The following is a 25,306-nucleotide window of genomic DNA, read 5'->3' on the forward strand; positions in this document are numbered from 1 at the left end:
TGGAGATGTACTGAAACCTTTCAGATGCCTTATAAGACTCTTACAAAGGGAGCTAATGTTCTGGGAGCATGACAACATAATAAATATGCAGACACAGCTACGATGAAATGGGTTAGTCACGACAGAAATTCATGTTTTAACCACCTTCTCAAATTCCAAACCCCAAAAAGCGATTGAGAATTTGAGGCGAAGCTTAGAAAAACTGTTGCTGTCAGACGCTCTAGACGTGGTCTGACTTATAGCCTGGGTTTTTGTACAAAGTAGAATGGGTAAGAAAAGACCATTTTTAGACGTGTAAAGCTGCCAGGGACATACCCAGACCTGCAGCTGTAAAATACAGGGGAGGAAAAAAAAAAAAGGTGGTTTGTAATATCACAAAATGTGAAAAAGTTTCAGAGGTAGCAAAACGTTTTGCAAGGCCGAGCAATACATTTTATAGCTGAGAAAGCAGAATCGGTTTCTTCACTTTCTTGTCAAATAAGTCGGTGAATCGTTGTTCTCTTTCGTTTGTGTGAATGCGCCCGCTCTGTCGGTGAAACGCATCAAGCTGATCGCGCCGACTGTAACTCCGGCTGTTATCTGCGGCATAACGGGGTTTCTGGTGCTTTCACTTCAGGCTCCCCTCCTATCTTCCTCGTCCTGTGCAACACGTCGACGGAGACAAAGAGGAACAAAAATGACAGTGTTGTAACTCGGACACGTAACAAGATGGTAACGGCCGTCCTGGAGCTCGGGACCGTCTACACGCTTTAATTCAATCTCCTTCGTCGACAGGAACTTCCCCGCTGGAGGTCGATTCTGCTCTGCTGCATCCAGACTAGCGCTGACCTCAAATCACCTTTCTGAAGGGAAATCCTGCTCAGTAAAAGCATAATTGTCTCGAGTGAATTTGCAGTTGGGTTGCACTTTCAACACTTTAATAAAATCAAATCAGTGTGTGATTCTGCACATTGTCAGCGTTTGTTAATAATGATTAAGTCTGATATCACAATGAACAATTTTATGCTTCAGTACTGCATGTGTTGGTGATTTCTTTTGTTTGTTTGGAAAAGTTGTGATGAATTAGAAAAATTGGTATTTTGTCGTAGCGTCAAAGATAAACAATACCTCGGGAGCGTAATATTTTTATGGGATGGATGCTGGTTATTTCTTCCCTTCAACATCTTTGTACTTTCGCATCTTTGGTCATTTCAGTTTTACACGCAGGAAATCAAAATGGCTACCATGTTGTAGTGCAAATCTACCACGAGGACATTTTGCTCCAACAATTTTAAGTTATTCTTTATATAATGTAAGGAAATGTGGTTTTGTGACTCTAGTAAATCGTATCTACCGGTAGGAAGTCACTCACAGTTACTTAGATTTGGACTTTGGTTTTTATCTGTCAGATAGTCCATGAACGTTTAATGATCCAAAGAAGTATGGATCTTGACGGATCTTCACACTAAATATATTTTTTTAAGACAACAGAATCACACCAACAAAACTCAGTGTGAACTTTTCATTTTTAACAAAGAACAGTTGCAGCATGATTGGCGCAGAATACACAGTATACATATACTGTATATATTTAGGCTTTTATTTTTTCTGCCAACCATTTGGATTTAACTCTGTTAAACCAATTAAGTCTCAAATTTGATCATTATGTTTTGTATAATTATCTGTCATTTAGTCAATAAATCAACGCAGAAAAGACTTTTTTTATTTTGTTAAATATGATGTCAACCAGTTGACATAGCGACAGACAACCTGTAATATAAAAGCCAGACAAAGCAGCATTTTTAACTCTATCAACTCTTTATACATCTGTGACATTAAAGTAATCTTGATATATTGTCATTTATCCATCAATAAAGTGATAGTGGAGAGAGACATTTTAGGAAAAGTTGTAAAATTTGAAACACAAGGGTTTAGTTTTACAGACAGGCAAAAATAGTCACTTCTAGGGTTACCGGCCATTTTACCTGAAATAATAAAATCGTGCACATTTTTTTGTGCCTTGGAGAAATGAAGGACATCGCCGCCTCGCCATCAAACTTTGCTATGCGACACTTTTATTTGCCCGTCTAATGTTGAAACTGAACAATCCTTTAGTGACAGCTTGACTAAATGCAGTGAGATTGATTTCTGCTGCTGTACAAAGACAAAAGCACAAAAATAAAAAACCTTGTCTTCCGAGACAAAAAGTAAGCATTTCATTTCCAGTTTCAGAAACTGCATTAAGACTCTGTATGAAGCTTATGTGGTTTTTATTTAATTTTTTATGAAGGTAGTGTTTTTTTTTCTCTGTTGTGCTCATTGTGCTTCTCATATATTTCACTTTGAAATACTTTTAATTTACTTAGAATTTTATGTGTACAATTGCTTTAAAATTAGTGACATTGCCCTTTACTGAATAAAACACAAATCCTGAAGTATTTTTGATATTTCAAGATATTTGCTCTAGAAACTAGACAAAGCTAACTTGCAAGTAACTTTTCGGCAAGATATAGGAGTATGTTTTGAGTCAATAATGCTTAATATAATTATTTTTTTAATAAGTATTAGTTCCAAAGGCAGATTATTTCACTTATAATAGGGGAAAAATGTCTTGTACTTTCAATAATCTGCCAGTGGACGTAGTATTTTTCATTAATATTAAGGAATTGTTTACTTAAAACAAGCTTTCATATCTTGCTTAAAAGTTAAGTTATTTTTGTCTTATTCCAAGTGTACAAAGATGTTTCTACTAGAAAGTAGACTAAAACTACTTAGTGCAGTTGTATTTATTGCACTGATTAATTGAGAACCAGGTCTGAAATTGCGAGTTAGACACCACTTTTCAGCAAGCAAAACAAAATATTAAAACTGACCAAAAAAAATGTTATCCAACCCCAGCGCTTAAATGGTTTGCAGGACAGTCCAATTGGGAAATGCAAGTCGCCTCGCCTCAGTTCGAGACAGAAAACAAGCTGAATGTGAATCAGCTTCTTCAGTGGTACAACAGTGCTGCATCTCTTTTGCTCACTGAGTCGGATAAAAAATTTTTAAAAAACGGTAGAAATTCTACCTGCAGCACCAAACCATGAACTCAGACACATGCTGAGTTTTGTTCACAGGGTGTTGGGGAGGGGACAAATTGAATATCTTGCATGTGAGGCACCTTAAGGAAAAATACGTTCCGACTACTACGCTCATGAGTTTCTTTTTCTTTTGTTGCTCTTCTTCACACTCATCCTCCCTCCCTCTTGCCTACACAACAACCCCACCACCCCGCCTGGCCAATGAGACATGTTGCACATATATAAAATCACCACTGTATATAAGAATAAACAAAAAAGTTTGGTTATGTTGAATGAGTATGTAAAGTATGAGAGAAGGGAAAACGGGGCAGGAGGGGGAGGGGCGCTGCCAGAACAGGACATAAATTGCCCCCCAAGGCACTCTTCAATTTTACCCTTACGACGGGAGCATATTTCCCCTGTGTTGTGCTCATCATCTCTATCTCTACCACACACAAACATTTCAAGCCCCCCCATCCCACTCTGCATCTCCTCCCTGCAATTCCCTCCGTATCCCCGCATGTTCGCCGCTTCCTTGCCTACTCCAACATCTTTGTATATTAACACTTGGCCACTTCTCAACAAGAAGACTGCCGCATCCGTGCATTTTCCCCTTGAAAGATACAAACGGCATCGTGTGAATCCTTATTTTTCGGTCGCTTATTTTACACTTCGAGCCCTCTGTGTGTGCAAAGCTAATGAGCTGCAGCCAGACAATTTTTTTTTTTTCTTCTTCTTCTTCTTATATGGGTCGTCTTCTCAGGGTCGCCCTTCGAATTTGCCATCTTTCTCATCATCCTTGATTTTCTCTGGATCGTGGAGATTTAGTTACGGCACTCGCAGCTGAAGAACAGCATGTGGAGAGTGTGTGTGTGAGTTGGCGTGTGGGCGTGTGTGTGTGTGTGTGTCCAAAGCAGAGAGGGAGAAGGAAAAAAGAAAAAAAAAAGCTGGGAAAATGAAAATAGATAAGTCTTGGCAAAAAGCTGAGAGAAGCAACTCTGACTATCTGCCAGGTTCTCAGCGTGTGTGTCTTTGTCTGGCGCCGAAGGAAAAGTGCCCAGCACAATGCGCTGCCAATCACTTATTCACACATTTCACTATTGTCTGTCTCGTTCTCCATTATGAGCAAACAGTATGCCAGTGGTTAATAATGTCTTTGAAGTTGACTGTAGGGGCACGTATGGGAGTGACACCAAAGTTAATGAAAACTTCCCCCATTATTCCACGACAATCCCGCCTGTCCGGTTTTCCCGCTTTTATTCCCGAATGGGTCGACATATCTACCTCTCGCCATGCTGTGGCTCGGCTCATTGTATCTGCAGTCAAACAAAGCCGGTATTCAAGCTCACAAAGGATGCAGCCGGGCAGCTTTAGCACATTTCCATAATGGACAATGCCGCGACCGGGTTGTCAAAAAAGAATCCCCTCTGTTGGCTGTCGGTAAACTTACTTTCTGGTAACAAAGCAGGAAGATAATAATTTGTGTCACCTGGTGTCAGATGTTTGGCTATTGTAAAATACGCAGTCGAACTCTGGCGCAAATCAAAATAGCAAACTCTAGAGACCTTTGTCTCGGTTCGGTTGAAGAGAACTCTGGCGCGGTTCGGATGCATATGTGAACGCCAGGTGGACTGGAGACTGCTTCCAAAAGCAGGAAACAGATTTGGAGCGGGGCATTCTGGGTAAATACAACCAAAACAAAATTGTATGTCTAGAGTTAGCTGGAGAAGTGGCTTGTGGTCTTTTGTCAAAGACAAAAGAAAAATCCTACAACTGCTAAAATCTAATGCCACTCTATTTATGTTTACATTCCATGAGGAAAGATGCGTTCAGTGTCTTCTTCAGAAGTTTTTGTGTCTTTACCGTCTGCCATTCTTGTTGCAGCGCCACCACAGGCGGAGGGGTGAACGGCTTGCTCTAAGGGTGTGGTTTGTCTGACACAGTGTGCCAATGTTGCAGTTTTGATCCCCAGTTATTTTGAGTCGACCGGACTTACTAAACCATATGAGCTAAAGTTTAAATATAATAGTTTAGTTTATGTGTACATATTTCAAACATTAAACCAGATACATTGTGACCTGATCACATCAAACATAGCAGCTTGGGGACTATGTGAGCTGCTTGTTTTGATGTAACAAGCTAATACGGTTGCTAACGCGTCTGTGATTTGACCCCCTTTTTAAACAGAAAATAAAAATATCTTTGTCACTTCCTACAAGCTTTGCAGTTCTGGTATTTCTTGAGGGACTAGTGAAAGACTCGTGTTTGGCATCTGAAAGTTCAATTGTAGGTCAAATACAAATTCACCTTGCTTTAAAAAAAACGATAAAAGCGAAGCTGTGGATTTTAGATTAAGGTCTTGGAGAACTTTTTTCTTTTCCCAATGAATTGCCGAAAGGATTATAGATTGGTGACTAAAATTAAGCGACTCCAGCTACAACCTGCTAGAGATTTGTCCTCACCTCTCAATCATGCATGGCTTACGCAACCCTCGCTTGATTAAAAACATTTGCAATCACCTGCGGGATGTGTTACTTGACGTGACTGAGACTAACTTGACTGCATACTTGGGCACACCGGATAGAATTCTAATTAATCACCGAAGTGCATGAACAGCAGCTTTGTGGATCTTGTGCATCGGGGTATATGAGCAAGCGGTCAATGAGTTGCTAAACCACAAGACTGCAACATCCAACGGCTCTTTGGACGTTCCATAATTGCACTTCATAACTTTGTATGAATTGCTTTAAAAAAGCAAGTAATATTGTTAAATATGGATGTAGTGACGAGGTTTAGGAGCGGTTCTTTTCTCCATTTTTGCAGTAACTGATGAGTGTTTTGCTTCACTGTGGAGGAATGTTGGCTCACTCTTCCTTGCAGAAATGTTTTTATTTCACCCATGTTGGAGGATTTTTCAGTTGCTCAGAGGTTGGCTTGTCTGTGTGGTTCAGATCATTGTCCTGCATCATAACTCACATGTGCTTGAGGTCATAAGGTTGCAAATTGATGGGCGGCCATTCTCCTTAGTGCAGAATTTAGGGGGTTTTTTCCACATACAACAGGTCTTCCGGTACCTGAAGCAGCAAGGGAGTCGAGTTTGACTTTACATATGATAAAACTTCTAAAACTTTCCACCTTTTCTATACAACACTTTCTAAAAAGAGCTTGGGATCACTGCAGTACTTTTTCGGGAAATGTTAGATGAGTCTTTGTATTGCTTGTGGCCAGCAGAGGTTTTTGACTTGGATGTACATTTTCCCCAATCTATTGGCTCATGTTGAATTTTGAATTCTGATTCTGACTGGTATAAAGTAGGCTAACGGTGTCATAGATGTTGTTCTGGTGTTGTAACCCTTTCTGGACTGTCAGAAACGTATTCTCCCATCGGTTCTTTCTGTGGAAAAGCCCATGTTGCGTTGCTTTGCTTTAAGGGATTTCTACAGTTCTGGCAATAATCAGATCTCGGCATGACCAGTAAAATTTAGCACGGCGTTACAAAGAATCAGGTCAATCACAGTTAATTTGTAATTTAAAAAATAGGGGTCATATTTTTTTTTTTCCTCTTTGGATCAGGATGGTTTGGATAGCTGATATTTCACACAATAAGTAAAATCCTTTTTTGAAAAATGGATGTTGCATTTACTCAACTTGCCTAATACACAAATTGTTTAATCGTGTAAGACGTTGTAATTCACTGTTTCATTGAATTTAATAACTACTGCATTTAGAATATATTACAGAAATGCCTGTGCTGTAAAAATGCAAGTATTGAGATATTTGCAAAAATGTATTGATAAATCACAATGAGCAGAGACAAAAAAAACCTTAAAAATAAAGCTAAGTAAACAGCTTCACTATGAACCCTGTGATTGTTCCTTTTGCAGTTTTGGAAGTTCACTGGCTGGAATGCTAAACCTCAGTTGTATTGTTGCTTTTTGGTGACAACTTTACATCTCCATAATTTGGCGTTTTGACTTTAATGTCATAATGAAGCAAAGAAAAAAAACAACAACTTCCAATCAAATACGACTCAAACTATTGAGAGTTTCATGAGATGGAGGGTTTACTTCCTCAGCCACCCTCTACTGCCTTCCTATCAGTGTTTTTGAGCATTTCCTTTCTTCAAACCAGTCAAAGTGCTAAATTGACCCAAAGGTTGCTGAGCAGATGTTATTTCTGTTTTGCCAAACACAGACTCTATATTCTTTGGTGCACTTGTGGTTCAACCTGTTTGCTTGGCTAAGAGCTTCATTTTTTGTTTGTTTTTACAGCTATGGTCCCTTTGAGAAACGAAAAGTGCCATCCTTACAACTTCTGTTTTGAGTTTTAATTTTAAGACACGGTAATAAAAATACAATAGAGCACTTTGTATTGCCTTGTTGCTGAAAATGTGCTATCTAAATAAAATTACCTTTACTTAGATTACATAAAACTCTACCATGACTCATGTAACTTGTTGTTGTTTTTGCTTTTTGTGTAGGTCAGGATTGAGGTTTGTGCTCCAGCTAGAGACTCACTTACTATCGCTTTCTTCAGCTAAGATTATAAAAACCATTTTGGGTGCGGTTTAAAAAGTCTTTTTGTCTCTTCATCTTGTTGTTATAACTTCTACTTGAAGCAGTTTGAAAAACTCATATTTCCAGTTCTTACAAATGGAGATCGGCCGCCATATGGGCAGTTACTCAGGGCGACATTAGAACGGGGGTCGCAAGAAGATCAAATTTTAAAATATATACATAACAATAGAACATGTCTGTCAGATATTCAGCCAATGGGGAGTGAAATAGAGAGTCCTGGTCACCTGCTTTGTGTGGGACTGAATCCCACCCCAGGATGTCAGGGAGCCATTTTACAGTGTAGCTGCCACCGCCATTCAAAGAATCATTTTTAGGTTAATTTTGTCACTTTTATAGAAAACACATAGAAGTAAAAAAAAAATAAAATTATACTCTGATAGAAATTTGTCACTATGATCTTTGAGCCATATATGCCATAGACCAATGTAGCTATTAAATAGCATTGTTTTTCAGGAGCCTCAGCTTAATAAGCGGTTCTGTTCAGTTGATTCTCTAACAGTTTGATTGTGGACCAGCTTCTGGCTGACACATGTGATCTCTGGTGTAATTATCTCTAATCATGTGCATTCACTGCAAACCGTAAAGTCACGCTGCTTCAGTTTTCTCAACAGAAAAATATTTTTTGGGCATCGTTATTATTATTTCTTTTCTGTTTATCTGTTTAACAGAAGTATCTGTTCCTGTTTCTTGATTTTCATGCATATCAGCTGTGAACTTTTCAATTGTACTTCCTTTCCAGACGGACAAAAACTGAGTTAAAAAAAAAAAAGTGAAAAAGAAAAAATAAACCATCACTATATTAGTCGCTCTTTTCCAGATATGTAGCTTACAGTATTCCACTTGACGTGGTGCCGCTTCTGACCCAGTATCCATCGAGACGCCAGAAAGCAGGCAGACTCAGCTGTTAGCAAAGTGGGTCAGAGCAGCTGGCGTGATCGCATGAATATTTAAACCGAAACGGCTCCAGACCCGAAAACCTCAGTGACAACCCTGTCGACGCCGAGTGGCGTTTAACGACAAGAGGACGTTTAACAGCTCCGACTGAGACACGTCTGAGCATTTCCGTCGACGCTGGGAAAGAGGGAGGTGAAGCGTTGGCTGGAAAAAGTAATGAAAGAGCTACTATAAAAGCCTGTGTGTGTACAATATGACATATCTTTCATTGCCTATTTAGAAACATATAAGTGAAAGCACCAATTAGACCAGCACATGCCAAGAAATATTAAATGGAAAGTAACTTCATAATCTTCCTGACGGGAAGTCAGAGAGACAGGATGGATTGACGGGTTTAAAAGAAAAAAAAAAAATCAAATTAAAAACCAAAGAGGAAAAGCTGGGCAGGGAGGGAAATGACTAGAAGATGGATAGAAGTAGGTCAGGAGGAGAGATTGAGACGATGAGAGACGAACAAAGATAGAGAGGGCATCCAGGAAAGCGACAGCCGACATTAAAATGTGTGTTTTATACCATATTATGCGTATTTCTCGCTCTGTGCGAGAGCCCTGAGTATTTGGGCCTGGCTGGTACGCTGGCATGACTGACAGCTCCGAGCCGGTGGGGTGTTCCAAAAACCAACGGCTTCATAATAAACACAACATGGTTAAATTTACTCCTCCAGGCAGAGGAGGAGCTCACTTTGCTGTCTGTTCAGAATTAGGGACACACACCGTCACAAGTGACTGCAGACAATCTGTCACAACATGCTATTTGATATCGTCCCTCGCAATGAAAGTTCAAGTCGTCGCCAAAACATTAGACACATACTGTTGGTTGGTAATAAGAGCAATGTGGTTTTTGTTGTTGTTGTTGTAGTTGCTCTTAAATCACCCCACTCAGTAATTTTTGTTTTTGTTTGAAGATGTTGGTCCTTGGAGGGGAACTTTTGATTTTTAATAACTGAGACTTTGACTTAAACTTTGAATATCTAGTTTTAGCCTTTTTTCATCTAACTTCTTTAAAAAAAAAAGTACAAGAGCAGCATTATTTCATAACAAATGTTATGTTATTAATACATGGTATAAATCTGTTTAAGCTTTGAGCAGCCAATATGATTATTAGCTTGTTCCTATGTTATAATTGTCTTGAAACGCTAAAATACATTTTCACCCTTTTAGTGGTCATGAATTATGAGGAGCAGTGGTGATGTCACACCATGTGAGTGTAAAACGAGGTTTTACTGTTTTTAAAACAAGGACATTATGAGCAAGGAGCTTTATTGATCCTCATAAAACTGAAATGATCTGACTTTGAATCTTCTTCCTTCAGTGCCAGTTTCCACACTGAAGAGTGTTGACTACTTTGGTATTGTGTTTTCATTCTTGTGGAAAACTTTGCTGAGTGTCTGATGGCTCTATTTCCAGTGAAAATCTGACAATTTCAGTCGCCTTGATCCAATAATTTTGGTTTTAAACTAAAATTCTTATTCCCGTATTAAATGTTTATTTAATATACATGTCGTAGTACTTTGTGTAGATTTCAATATGTGTGTTTTAATATTGAGAAAAAAATAAAAAAATGTATTTAGTCTCCATTGATTCCAGACTAGTTGTCATCCGTTGTCATAAGTGTCATGTTTAGGTTTCTGTCTCTTCAAGACCAAGTTTTTGAAAGTGCTGCTGTGCCAAAATTGGCTTACAATTGTAAGATAGTCATATAATACCACCTTCCTAAAATAATGGTCCAAGTCATTTTTTGCCAAATGTGTGTATATATATATATACTGTATATTCACTTTAATCATCTTTTGGCAAAAAACAACTTTATTTTAGGAAGGTAACAATAATTACTATTGTCCAAATTTGGTTAAATTATGCTTTATAATATACGATGATGACATTAAAGCCAACTTAACTGTGGTCCAATCACAGGGTGGTAAACTGATCAGATTTGCAAATATTGTGTCCAGTAAAGAGGCTATGCTCTATCTAAATGAAAACAATGTAACTATCTGCATTATACGTATTCAAAAGAATTTGCAGTACTTTTGATGAGATTATGCAAAAATACATAAAGTCCTACACCATCTGATGTTCCAATTAAATATTGAAAACTTAGACGTTTGAGAAGAAAGAAATTGAAGAAAATCCACAAACAAAGTATTTAATGGAGATGGAGAGAGGTTTTTAGAAAGCCATAACTCTGCAGCTTGTACATGCTATACTGTCATAGAATATAATAAAAATATCCTTTATTGTCCCTCGATGGGGAAATTCAGAATGTAGAAAGATAGACATAGCTTGAGTAAACTCCCATTTTGTTTTTACTAATACTCAACAACAACAAAAAAAGGTTATGTTTTGCAAAATTGCTCGCAATCACCTAATGAAAGGTAGCCCAGTCCACCCAGGTGCTACGGCTGTCTGAAATCAGTTCACGGTAGAAATCTGACTTTGAGAGGGGCCGTCGTCACGGCTACACCAATGTCACAGCTCGACGCGAGTGAGCTTTTTCACTGGCAGCTTTCATTCACCCAATCAAGGCAAACAGGCCACGCTCTATTTAATGATTATCCCAGCATCTGTCCTCCATCTCATGTCTGTGTGAGGCCAGCAAACACCGGAGCAGGAGCCCGGCGAATATGATCCAGCTTAAGCAGCCTGATTCTGGCTCTCGGCACGTAATTTCATCTCAAACAGATCACATTTAGAAATGACGGCGAATGCTTTTGGGCCTCGTGAACCGATTGTGTGACTGTGATTTATTACGCAGTCAGTGCAGGGGTGGTTAATAGAGGATGTGATTACAACGGTACCGTTTAATGCAAGCTCAATAAAGAGCATGATTACAACACTTAGGATGTAATCTTGGTTGTTATCCATGAGCAAGAGATAGCAATCCAAAGATGTTCTTTATCCAGTTTTTACCGGGTTTTTTTTTTTTTTTTTTTTTTTACTTACAGCAGTCAGGCTTTGTGGATAATGGGACTTTCATTGAGGCACATTCCTGCTGCAGGGTGTGTTCATTCCATTTACTGCATATGCTTTGTGGAGAAGATTGCCTTCTCTGTTGAGAATGACACATCAACTGGCTGGTTTTTTTTGTCTGGCCACCTGAAAAATGTGACTCATATTACTTGGGGGGAGAAAAAAAACCAACTTTTCAAATTAATTTTTAATTATTCAAATTCCGTTTCAGATATGTCAACTCCTCCACCAAGCAACAGAGTGAGAAATCCAGTCACAATTAAACAATACGCCTTTGTTTTTCCTTATTACTCATAAAGTGTTAATTGTAACTCGGCCGTATGTCAACACTCTGTTCCTTCTATTGCTGCATATGCAAGGGTATGAATCAAGAGGTCTGAGTTAGTGGTGGGCATTTATCGTATCGTTTGTCATTTATCGTGATACATTTCTTATCACGATAAATGTTTGATTCATCGTTGTCCAGATAGATCCCAATTAAGGGTGTTTAAAAACCCCTATTGTCCGTATTGTCGCGATTATTTTTACAGTTTATATCCACGGTTTGTTCAATAAAGGTGCATCTATAAATAGCAATACATTCGATGAAATGTAGCAACTCTGTGCATGTTAGGGGTATAAATCGTACTCCTTGATGTGATTGTCCTAAAGAAGCATATAACAAATGGTGTTTTTCCAAGAGCAGTATTTGTGCTTGTGGGGCCAGGATTATAGTGCCATGCAGTCAAACTTTACGGGAAAAAAAGTAATAAATAGTTGTAAGTTTTATTGTTATCACAGTAGTACCACAAATTATCATGATGAAACTTTACGTTCGTAATGTAACGAAGAGCGACAAAAATGTAAACCTGTCTTCACCTTAAGGATGCCTAACCTTAGAAATTGTTTGGTACTTCTTTGTTAGCTTCCTAAAAAGAATCCTTTTCTACGATTACCAACGCTGTAAGTCGCCCCTCTGGAAAGCAAGATGCATTTTAGGTGACTGTCCACGAAATGTTCTGTCTGTATCTGTGCATGTGCCGTCTACACAGATTTATTTACTGCTAGCTAACATCTCTGTACATTACTGCCACCTTGTGGTTGCTGTGATGTTCAAAGTTTTTGTCACATGGCCCAAAATCAGCAAGTTAAATGTGTTGTCTGGCACTATTTCTGATGTAACCAAAGCAACAAACAGAAATGCATCGTTTTCAAAAACAGATTTTTTTTAAAGAAAGGAATTGATTTCTAATACACAGAAAGGAAATGAACGTTTGTGTTTTTGGAGAAATATCACTTCTCCCCTCTCGTTGTGTTCACTGTTCTGTATGCTGCCTCTCGGAAACATCATAATTTGGGAATGAGCAAAGTGAGATCCTTCTTTCTGACTTTCTTTCTCTGCATTTTGGACGCAAGTTGATCAATAAAACACATCTTTGCTGCAAATCACAACAACGCCTGGAAATTCCCTAAAGGGCAGGATGGAGTAGACAGGCAACAAGGACGGCCATGATGCGAATCTAATGAGAAAGAGCAGAAAGGGGGCATAGGTGCTAAATAGGGAAGTAACGCCACAACAGAAGAAAGGCAACAAGAGAGTTTAAAAGAGGTTCTTTTCTTAATTGTTTTTCAGAGCGGTGGTCTTTGAGATGAATGTGAAGGATAAAGCTGCTGGTAATCACCTGTTACTGTCTGATGGATGAATGTTTACCCCAGCATCGTCTGTTCCGAGTTGAATAAAACATGAAGTGCCGCTTATGTGACAAAACATGTTGCTCTGAAACAAAGCATTATTCTTCTATCTTTGGCTGTTGTGCTGACTCCATGAAAGAGAGAATTATTTCTGCACTCTCCTGTAACAAATGCAATTGTAATTCGTATACATGCAACAAATTTAATTTTTTTAAATCAAAGGATTCCATCTCTATGATGACATACTTCCATAGATCAGTTGCTTTTTAGGATTCCTTAGAGTTGGTAAGGTGTTGTGATTGTCAGGGTTTTTGTCCTGTGCCTGAGCAAAATAAAATAAAGAAAAAGAATGCTGCACAAAACTATTTGTTTTTAGATCAAGGGTTTGTCACCGTGGAAACGACAGAAAAATAGAAAACTGTTCCCTCGGCGACTTTCTAATCCAAGGTTGTTTGACTCGTCAGGCAGAAACGATCAAAACACAAACCTATTAATGGGAGTAAATAAGCCAGACATTTAATGTTGCTGGTTAAAAATATCACCTATTACTATTGTGGAGGCCTGGCTGAAAGAGAAGTTGTTCATATGACAATGACCTGCAGTTTGCACCATGGAGTAGGGAGGAACACACAGATTCTACGCAAGGCCGATCAGCTCTTTGATTTTTTCTTTTTCTTTTTCTTGTGATAAGTACTAATATCAGCATATTGAAAGGAGTCCTTCTAAGTTAGATAGTAGAGTACACCTTCAGGGGTCAAATGGAGTCCATGCCTCAATGGTTCAGGGCAATTCTAGAAGCAAAATGGGACCAATGATCTCTTAGGCGTCTGATTATAATGTCATTGAAGTATAGCGGAAAACAGGTTTGTGTTTTTGCAGTGTAGTTACTACTCCCGCTTTACATTTTGCACCAATAACAGAATAGCTCTTAGAATCCACGCAAGAAAAGGTTCTGCTAGGATTCTGTGTTAGGACCTAGCTTCAGAATCTAGACAGAACAAGTATGTATCAGCTTTTTGGCCTTGGGAATGTCTACTTGCTAGCACAGACACAAACCCAATGCAATTTCAAGACCTTATTAGTATTTTTCCTTCTGCTTTCAGGTGAGACCGGTGCAGCCCTGTCACGCCCACAGCGACCCCTTTCGGCCCGGACGGCCCACCACGCCCCGGCGCCTATGAAAGGGTACCATGTCAGCCGTAGCATGTCTCAGCATTCCTCTGGTGGTGGCGGAGGAGGCCCCTGCCACTGTACGCCGGACGACTGTGACGGCCCAGGCAGAGACTACTACCATGGCCGTAGTGACGGGCACTACTACTCGGGTGGTCCAACTGAGGCTCTGGCACTGGAGAGGCATCACTCCCACTCTCATTCGCATGCACACTCGCACTCCCATAGCCACTCTGGCACCTTTCCCCGCTCCCACCCCAGCCAGCACCCGCCTCTCCAGTCGTTCGACTCCTGCGAGGATTGCCTGTCTTCGGGCCATGGAGGAAAGATGCATCGGATTCCTCCAAACCTAATGGACCAGTTTGAGAAGCAGGTTCCCTTCCACCCAGATGGCTTCCACACCCTGCAGTACCAACGCACGGCGAGCGGAGGGGCCGAGCACCGCAGCGAGAGCCCCTCTCGTATTCGCCACTTGGTCAACTCCGTCCAGCGGCTCTTCGCCAAGTCCCATTCTCTTGAAGCACCCACCAAAAGGGAGTACAATGGCACGAGGGGCGGCGGGGAGTACCGGGGCGAGAGAGGAGGGGGCCACAGAAGCGGAGGGGAGGAGGTTCACTACTCAGGCCACCAATCTCGCTCGACCAGGAGGAGCAAGTCGCGAGAGCGCAGCAAAAGTGGCGACTCTCGGCACGAGTCGGGGCGACGTCACCGCAGCCGGACGGCCGGCTGGTGGAGCTCCGATGACAACCTGGACAGCGACAGCAGTTTCTTGGTCAGCGGGGCCAGACGGGGTTATCCCACTGGACACGAGAGTCTGGATGCCGCCATTCAAGAGCTCACCATGAAGAAACCAAAGGAGCGCAGCGGAGGACCCGGATCCGCCGAGTGCATGGCTTGCACCACCATGGCTCTGACCGGCGGCGAGGGCAGTGGGCACCATGGCCACCATAGTCACTCCCTGAAGCGGAGCACCTGGTCGGCCATGACAGTGAGTCAGGCCAGGGAGGTTTATCCTTCCACCAGGGGAGGAGGTTACGATAAAGCACTGGTGCCCTTGGAGAACAAGCTGAAGGAGAGATCATTCCACTACCTGCAGGTTTGTGTGTACCAATATTTTCAAAAGATTTATACAATACAACAGCAAAAGAAACGCATTGTTTCTTTAAATATGTGACGTTTTTCATGCCAAACTGCCACACATGTAAACAGACTTAAAGTTTTCACAGGCAACCCTTCTGAAGGATCTGATGCAGCTCGAGTTCAAAGTACTGTGAGTTTGAGTAGTTCACATCAGAAAGTGAAGCAGTTTTCCAACAGTTATAAATAACTCCTAAAAAAGCTATATGCCACAGGGAGAGATAAGTAGTCCACCCCCACCTTCTTTTTTTGTTTGTCACTCAGTGCTTCTAATACACACATGCAGACACAAAATCTCTCTACTGTATTGAATAGGTACCAATTGTTAGATTTCCCTGCTATACAGAAATAAAAACACATTTCAGGATTATTTAAATTGTAAATATATGCCAAAGGTTTGGATAGATTCGACTGATCATGAGATCAGTAAGCAAATCGAAGCGGTAGAAACCAAGGTTTGTGTGTTTTAGGTTGTTTTGTTGCTAAGACACTGATTGAAACTATCAGACGTCTGAATGCCTGAAGCGCTGAAGCAGCAGTAAACTCCATAAAAGCAAGTTTCAAAGTGAACTTAATTTCAGTCATGACTGTCACGTTGTAAATTGTCAATGGACTAGATTTATGTAGTGCTGTTCTAGTCTTGCCGACCGAATTTACACTACAGCCACATTCACAAATGTCCACACATTCAGTTGGGGCTTAAATGCCTTGCCCAAGGGCACATTGACATGTGGCAAGAGAAACCTGGAATCCAACCTACAACCTTCTAAATGCAAGATGGCTATCAGCTATTCTCCCCAAACCCTTTGCTGTTAAATTAGAACAATGACCAACAAACTAACCTATTTTTTCCCCCCAAAGTAATAACTCTTCCCTACTTTAAACCTGTTTGTCAATATTTCTCTGTCACTCTGCATGAACTTATGTAGAATATTATTTCATGTAGTGTATGTCAGGAGTCAGCGGTGTGTTTTGGTGTGTTTTTATTTGGGATTTTATGCGATGGACAAACACAAAGTTGTGCATGATTGTAATTTGGAGGAAAATTCATGGATGGTTTTATGACTTCCCCAAAAACTACAATGAAAGTGAAGAGCTCCATACAGATGCATTCAGATTTTTATTAGTATAAAGATTTGAAAACCCTTCATTTTCTACTGGCACTTCACACGAACGGTCAATAAAGTACATTAAAATTTGTGGTAGGAAGAGAAAATGTGTTTGGAAGACTATTTTTTTGAAAGTACTTCTTACTATTCAGACTAATATTGTTTAATGTTGTTTGGTGTCTACAGATGTTTTCATCTCCTGGTAACAGATGAGTGCTTTTGCAGTCAAATAAAAAAGAGCAGATGCAAGGTGGGGTGACTTACTTCTGCTAAATGCTCTTCTTCAGTACGGCCAACAGCTACACAATCGTATGTAATGACGAGTGGTTTCATAGCAACCGTACACTTTCATATGAGGAGCAACCATGGCCTGTCGGTAACAGTGCTCTATTGGTATTCCATCAGAGTGGCTTCTCTCTGCAGCTCCTACACTCACAATCCACATTCCTGTATGTTCAAACATTTAAAAATGATGCATTGCAAATGCATTTGATTTCCTCAAAGATTTTTATTTTTAAAGCAGAAAAAAAATCAACTTTGAAGTATCAACTGTCGAAAGCGTGCTTAAAACTACAAACCCCTAAATGACTTCCTTGGTATTTCACCGCTAGAAATTATTGATCCACGCCCACATGTTATCTACCTTTCTCTCGAAACAATGGTTTCTCCTACTTCTCGCCACTTTTGAGAATCCCAAACGGAACAGAAACAGACGGATGCCCTTCTGCTTCTTCGGCGGACGCAGGCCTCCTAAAATTTTACGCGTAATTGCTGCAGCGTAGCTGAAAAGGCAACCGAGTGAGCACAGAAAGAGGAAGAATTGGAAACGCGCGCATACATCAACCCGCTGAGCTGGAGCTGCCATGCAGGGCTGTGTTTCTACGGAAACAGCAGGTAGTCACAGGAGTCCCTGGTGTTTTTCCAACTCTCATCCTTTACAGACAGCTGAGGTTTGCCGATAGAAGGGAGAGCGAGGTCATGCGAGTTGCCGTTCTGAAAGGATAAACCTCACACAATTTGCCTCCGTTCTTGAGACTGCCGTCGCCTTCGCACCTCAGGTCACAGAGAGAACTTCCCTTGCTGCAGGTTTTCTCATCTCCAGGTGTCACTGTGTTGGCAGTGTTGGGGAGGGGGAAAAAATGAGGAGGCAGTGCATTGGCTGAATTCTGTGCTGTGTTCAGATGTTGTTGAACTCCACACATTTATGGAACCGGTAACGCCTAGAACTGCAAAGATCTGGTTTTGGACAAGACGGTTGTTTTCATTTTGTATAAGGTGTAATTCCTGTATTATTTGAATTATAGAGAATGTTTACAAGTAGTTGGTTTCTTGTCTCCAGCAGATAAAAATCAACCGGTTATCTGTGATCTGATATATAAGCTGATGGGCATTCAAGGCTACTTAGCAACAAGCATACTTTACATGTAAAAGCAGCACAAGTGGCTTTAAAAATGGGAAATATGGCTCTTTGCCCCAGAGCACGTCTGTATGAGTAATGGCACCATTGCCCCCCAAAAATATATTTGACATGGTAATTCACACCTTCATAAAAACGCTTGGTTTTTGAGACACCAACCAAATATTGTAAGTACAACACACACTCCACCTATTCATTGCAAATCCTTAAGTGCATAAAAAATTAGTTAAAGTTAGCCTATGCTTCAACTGCATCTCAAACTGAAAACATAACTGCAGTTTTTGAATAGTTTCTAACAACTTTGGAGAATTATTCTACTGTTTCATAGTCACAAGAAAGAGTTGGAGCCTTATCTTACTCGTTTGACCCAGGTACAATGTTTTGTGACTTGTGAAGAACACATAAGACTTACTTGAGTTGCAAGTCCACTGCGTCTTTCCCATTTTGAAGGAGTTGCTAAGTAAAACTGACCTGTGTCACTTTATATTTATTCTCCATTGAAGCAAGAAGACATGGATTACTAACTAAACCTGTCTATTTTGTTTCTTAAGGATTGTTAGAGGAGATTTTGTAAACAACCAATTATTTCTTATCATGGAAATTTGTCCCACACTGAATAAATGCGCTCAGATTGGATTTTTTGATTATTTTTTTTAAGATTACATAACTGTAATAAAAGATTAAACTACTTTAAGACTCTTAAAACACTCTATTTACCAGGAGGACAACAAATGAGAACAGCTCCCATCCAACATAAGGCATCTCTCAAAGGCGCAGATATAGATAATGACAATCATCAAGTCATCAGACACCTACTGTATACTCTCGCTAATGTGCCTCTAATGTTGCTTAATTTGCATTCAAAGCAGGAACTGATGCAGTAGATGAATTAGCACACACCTTCTCATTTCCTACCTGCCAGCTCGTCATTGCTCTTAATTTTGTCTCCTGTGCCGTAGACGTGTGTGCCTCTGTGTGTTTTCCAGGCTTTATGCTGTCTGTGCATTTGTTGTGCAGTTCCCAGGAAAAACTGATTACATATTCACAGAAGCAAAAGAGTAGTTACCTCTAGGCTTGCACTGAGGTATAAATAACTGAGAATGAACGCCAAATGTTTGTGATTTATGAAAGCAATCTTTTGTTTCTATGGATATGCTTTATGATTTCTTAGATGTGAACAAGAGTTTATGTTGCTGTAGTTTGCCAATCCTAATCTGTGAATGCATTTTCTTCTCTCAGTCAAGTTGTTGTGTTGTTATGTCAATCTACGCAAATACCAGGTTTCACCCTGGATTAGGAATTGACCGATTTACTTTTTTCACTTCCAATACCAATACAGATATCTGGGGTACAGTATCGGCCGATACCAATCCGATACAAAAAAATAGAGCTGAATACACTGAAAACGTTTCTTTTTTTTTTAAAGGAAAGACATAAATGTACTGAATTACAAATTTATTTGATAACTGCACCAGTACAGCACACTTGTATACACCAATAGCTTCACATGGTTGGCCAGAGAAACAACACAACTTTAATTTGTTCAGTCGGTGCCGTTAAAAGTATAGCAATTAATGTAAAATAATAATAAAGAAGCTGAAACTGACAGAAACAATAGACTGGTGTAAAAATAAACTGCAACAAAACTTCCTTCAAATGGTTCAGAAAGTACAATTAGGAATTATAAATACAATGCAATATAAATAATAATGAAGTTGCTCAGAGCCTGAGTCGGGTAGTAAATAATTACAATTACTCAGTTGCATTTACTTCAGTAACTCTACTGAAAAAAATGACTTGTGTGTATTTGTACAGTGCTGTAATTTTTACTTTTACTTTAGTCATTTTATTTTGAAGTATCACCAATCTTACTTGAGTAAAATTTCTAGATTCTCAATCCATTGAATAAACAACAAACATGTTTTACCCACAAATTCACCAGACACGCACACCTGCAGTTTTTGTTAGTTTCTAGGCCTGTCACGATAGCAAATTTTGCTGAACGATTAATTGTCTCAAAAATTATTGCGATAAACGATAATATTGTTTGAAGACCTTTTTACACTGAAAATGACGTAATAATGCATGCGATTTCTTGCCAAAGATAGATACACTTTATTTTCAAAAGAACACTTAACACTTGAGCTGATAAACAAAATAAACAAAACAACCAAAAACAAAAATAAAATGGATTCTCAGTCTCCATTAACAAAAAACTCACTTGAAAAAAAAAAAACTAAACAACATAAAGCCAGAGTGGAAATAAATACTGCATTCAATGAAAAGAGTGTAGATTGTGAAGTCTGTATATTATGTTGCCCTTCAGTAATAATTAGATTTAAATAGAGAAGATGGGCACATCGACTACCTGATGCAATAATTCACACTACATGATTTTTTGCTCCTATTTTTCCCCTTACAACAATCTTAGAACGTTGCTCTTTCTAAGATTGTGTGGTGTGTTACGGTAGATCGTCGTTGCCGCTCCGATCTAAATCAGGGGTTTTCCCGACTGGGAGCTTTAACTCCACCTGTTGAATGTAACAGGTAGCCAATCAGAAAGCGCGGATTCTCCTCAGTGCTTTCTGAGGGGAAATTACGTCGGGGAATCCCAAACAGCTGACACGGCGCAACCAGATGATATGTGGAAACAACATTAATGTTTATTCAACATGCAAAGAATATAGAAATGACAAGAGGAGGAGTTGGAGCGAAATTGCTACCGCAGATGATAAACCCGGTAACTTTTCAGCTGTTCTTCGTTAACGTGACGTAAATAGGTTATAATGATTTTCATTCAGTCAGAACTTTACGCTGACACTAGCCACATGCATTGCAGGTAGATTGTAGTAAAGCATTGATTAATGCCTGGTTTTAAAATTAGTTTACTGAACTTGTAGCCATTATTTTGTGCCCATTGTTGGACACCACACGGCAGGACCGAACCCGATCGAACCGTTATACCTAGGATTTCTGTCGGCTAATGTGTGGTCTGTCAGGTTTGAAAATGGGCCTCCAATCGGCTGACAGCTTGTGCGCTGGGCTTTACACTAAGTAAAATGAGGAAGGGAGGAGTCAGTGGAGAGCACTGGAGTTGAGCCTTTTTTCATTCGGTGTCATCAACAGAAAGAGAAAAAGGTCGGAAGAGACGATAATGCCGATAATTAAAATAACGTCAATAGTTTTAATTTATCGTACGATTAATTGATAAACAGGCCTATTAGTTTCATAAGTTTTATACTGAAAACTTATGAAAGAAACTGATTTGGAAAAGTTGTCTCTCTCTGATTTTGATATTTTTTGTTGCCAAGATGAATTACTGTCATTTTGGTCCTTAAAATGCCAAAATCTCCACTTGACTTTACATTTTGGTCCGTCTCATTGTGTAATTTTTAAATCTGAAATGTTTTATAATTTGACCAGATACTCATTACATGAGTCGCCTTTTTACCAAATACATTTTTACTCTTGAGTAATCTCTTGGATGCAACATATTTTTAATTGAGTAAAAATATGCCGAAGTAGTGCTAGTTTTACTTGAGTACTATTCTGGGGTACTCTACCCACCTCTGGACAGAGCACAAAGAATAGAATTAGTCTGAATAGATCTGCCCCTATGGATGTGGCACATTGTCACCAATCTAGAATTTATTTCAGTATCGGGACCGATACCAATATTAATATTGTATCGGTGCATCTCAACCTTGGATCATGGGTCGAGTGTCCAGCCGGAAAAGCTGAACAAGACAAAGAGAATCTTGGCAAGTTTTAGATTACAGCCGTCTAAAATAGTTAGACGTGTGTAAGGTTTCTCATCCGCAGCGCAAATGCCAATCAAAATGTGTGGCATGCGAGCCCGACACTCTTCGTTCCCTGTCCCTCTTCCCCCATCGTCGGCCTGCGAGCGACAGATAAGAAATGATTACAAAATGAGAATATGGAGCGAGAATGAAGTGAAGTCGGACGAGGTGAGAGAGAGGGTGGAAAAGACAGACTTGGAGAGGGAGCAAGAGGGACGCAGAGATGGCAAGCTCAGGGATAGGAAATAGATAAAGAAGGTTATGGTAGCCAAGGGGCTAAGATAAAGGAAGGAAGGGAGGTTGTGGAAATAAGGGAGATAGTAGGGGGAGGGTGGCCACGGGGATCTGGAGATTAGGCTGAATCATCTTTTAAGTGATGACCTTAAAAACACACACTCAGCTGGTTGCCAAACCCTGGGGCCCTGACGATGAGTGTCTCAGTGCGTGTAGGTGTTTTTCATTTGGCCCCACACTTGTAGGGGACTGCAAACCTGACAGCATTTGCAAAACTGGAGGGTTGAGAGGCCCCTTCTGGGTAAGGGGGCTGCGGCAGGCTTTCATCTTCCTAGAAAAATACGGGATCAGGTGTAAGAGATGGACTCACACAGACGAATGCCAAACTGAACGGTCCTTTTACAAAAAGGGAAACTCGGGTGACGCTAGATGCTAATATAAAAATTTAAATAATAGATTAAAAAAGGTAATAAACTTGCTATTTGCATTTTTTACCCTCTTGTTCTTAATAGTTTTAGATGTACGACAGCAAGTGTGCTCACTTAACATTCTTATTACATTTCTACATATTTTTAGGTGAATTCACAGGTTAAGAACCAAACAGATTAATAAGGGTAAGCAACCATTTGTTTATTTTGACATAAGGAAAAAAAATCTTTTATATTTTAGAAACAAAACAGGATGTTTTGAGCCTTACTCTCAAAGTCATAAGTTGTAGAAGAGGATTTGTTTGTTAGAGAGCACACATATGTCAAAGCCAGAGAACCACCCAAGATTTAGAAGTATGGAAAAATGAATAAATTGCAACCACACTTTTATTTATTTATTTATTTTTATTTTATTTTTTTTGGTAAGTGCCTAAATGATTTTCATCCTGCCAGAATTTTAGATTTGATCCCAAATAGTCGTTCATCAGCACATAGAAATAGAGGTAGACTGGTCTCAGAAAGGGACACTTTTAAATCCCTGTCTGGGTTGCCGGTTTGGTAGGTCTCAAGCTACAGCTCTCAGGTAGAATTATGCAATATAAAACATAATTCTGTATACCTAAATTTGAACAGAAGATTATTGTACCTCTATGTATCACTACTTTCCTCCTGGGATATCAGTGTGTTATGCATTAATGTCTGTTACTCAGGTAGTTCAGGTGTGTTCTTGGATATTTTTGCTTTTTTTTTTGTTTGTTTTTTTACATACAAATTTATGTAACTGTTATGAAACCAACAGAACCAAACCTGATATAAAAATTTTCTATTTACTTTTTTTTGTTTTTATAAAAAAAACATTGCATTACATAATGTAAATAAAACATATTTATAGCTGATAAAATTCATACGGCTTAAGGAGGCTTCACTGTGAACATGCCATTTTTTTTCGGCATATCAGTTCTTCAACTGTCTACCTGTGTGGGTTTTTATTTATTTTTTTGTTTTCCCACCTGACTTCCTGTTTTCACTCCATTGATAATTCGCTCTCCTGTTTTATGTTTTGCTATCTGCTCACTCTGTTTGCCACCTCCTCCACACACTATTTTCTTGTCCTTTGTGATTTTTATTTTTTTTTTAAACTTCCCTCTGCCTTTCTGCGTATTTGTTTATTTGCTCTCCATCTGTCGGCTTCTTGCTCACGCTTTTTTTTTTTTTTTTTTCCTGTTTCTTTGTGTCAGTGTTTCTCCAGCTGTCAGAGTTTCTCTCTCTCTGTAAGTTTCTTTGTGCGTTTCTGTCTTTCTTCTCGTGTCATCTACAGTGAGCGTTTTGAACGTATGCGTCTGCGTTGCGTGCACGTGCATGTCTTTTTTTTTTTTATTTTTGCTCTCGTCACATGCACGAGCATGATGGAGCTCAGCCAGTTTGTCACCTTTACAACCCGATGGCGTGTGCCCGTGTTTTAAGGACTGTGTCTGTCTGAGTCATCGCTGTCCTTCTGGTCGGAGTGCAAAATATTTTCCCGTGAGAGAAATATAATTCTGTCTTTTGGACTGTATTAACAGATATTGTGACAACACGTTCAATATCTCACGACTAATGAATTCATTTTATGAATGGTGTTTGGTTTTTTTTCCCCTCCTAATATCCCATTTTGCAGAGCTCATCTTACTGTTAACACATTTAGTCTGTTTACTACAATAATAAAAATACCATAAAACCTCTTCTTTATTTTTTTTAACACTCATCACACCTTTATGGTTTTGCTCATCTAATCCAAGTTGTGCGTCTGTCTGGTTATGTTAGTAGCGAGAATGTGACTAACACTAGATGCGCTTCAGGTCCCTTCAGAGGACTGGGGGGGCGGCGGCTACGGCGGATCGGCCGACAGCGGAGGCGAGATCCCGTGCCGTCGGATGCGCAGCGGCAGCTACATCAAGGCCATGGGCGACGACGACAGCGCAGACTCAGAGACGAGCCCTAAAGCCTCGCCCAAATCCACCCTGATCGCCCAGAGGGACGCCTTCAGACGCTCCATAAGCATGGATCAAAGGTTAAATGCCACAAGAACTGCATATATGTCACCGCTGATAGAGAGCCCACAGCTCCCCCCATCTCTGGGTTTAAAAGCAAGATGGCACAAGCTGCATTTACTGCAAAAAAAAACAAAAAAACAACCTGGATGGTGAACATTTACGAAAAGATAGAATGTGACTATGGAAGGGAGGAGACTAGCCTGGGGAAAAGAAAAAGCTAATTCTTCCTCAGTAAGCTGGCATTAGCCATGTTTTAGCAAACCTTAAAACACTTTAATTGGCATAGTTAAATCCTCAGCTCAAGCTGCCTCATACTTATGTCCTTGATTGTGCCAGACACACCCAGGCTTTCAATTGGCTTAAACGAGGCATGAACGGAAAATAAATTTGCTTTAAATTTTGCGCTGATTAAAATGATGAAACTCTTTTTGTTTAGAGAACTTTGTGTGACGGGTTTTACTGGCTGACTGGCAGGATCCATCACCAAAGGGTCAGCTGGTTTTACTGCTGTATGAGCTGTTTCATGGCTGCTGGTAAAGACGAGCGTTTTGCCCTCGACATATTCAGGAAACACTTGCTGCATTCTTGTTGGTTGGGCAGGAGGCGCCACTTCTGCTTTTCAACGATGTACAGTTGCGTAATTGCGCATCTGTTGCAGCCACTTTTGCTTGCGAGTGTAAACGTTGAGTGGGGGGGCGTGGCCAGCAGCAGCTTATTTAGATTTAAAGCGACAGGACACCCTAAAAGAGCTCATTCTAATAGAAGC

General features: G+C 39.9%; 1 protein-coding gene across 1 annotated transcript in view; it reads left to right on the forward strand.

Annotated features, from left to right (window-relative positions):
* The window catches only part of dlgap3 (discs, large (Drosophila) homolog-associated protein 3), a 162,766-nt gene that overhangs the window by 117,687 nt on the left and 19,773 nt on the right, over positions 1–25,306 (forward strand). The window contains exons 3-4 of the mRNA XM_032580380.1: positions 14,316–15,478; positions 24,346–24,557. Of these exons, the coding sequence (XP_032436271.1) occupies positions 14,390–15,478; positions 24,346–24,557 (1,301 nt within the window). The 5' untranslated portion in view covers positions 14,316–14,389. The remainder of the gene's footprint in view (positions 1–14,315; positions 15,479–24,345; positions 24,558–25,306) is intronic.

The sequence above is a fragment of the Xiphophorus hellerii genome, chromosome 13 (assembly GCF_003331165.1).
Source record: "Xiphophorus hellerii strain 12219 chromosome 13, Xiphophorus_hellerii-4.1, whole genome shotgun sequence".
NCBI classification, from domain to species: domain Eukaryota; kingdom Metazoa; phylum Chordata; class Actinopteri; order Cyprinodontiformes; family Poeciliidae; genus Xiphophorus; species Xiphophorus hellerii.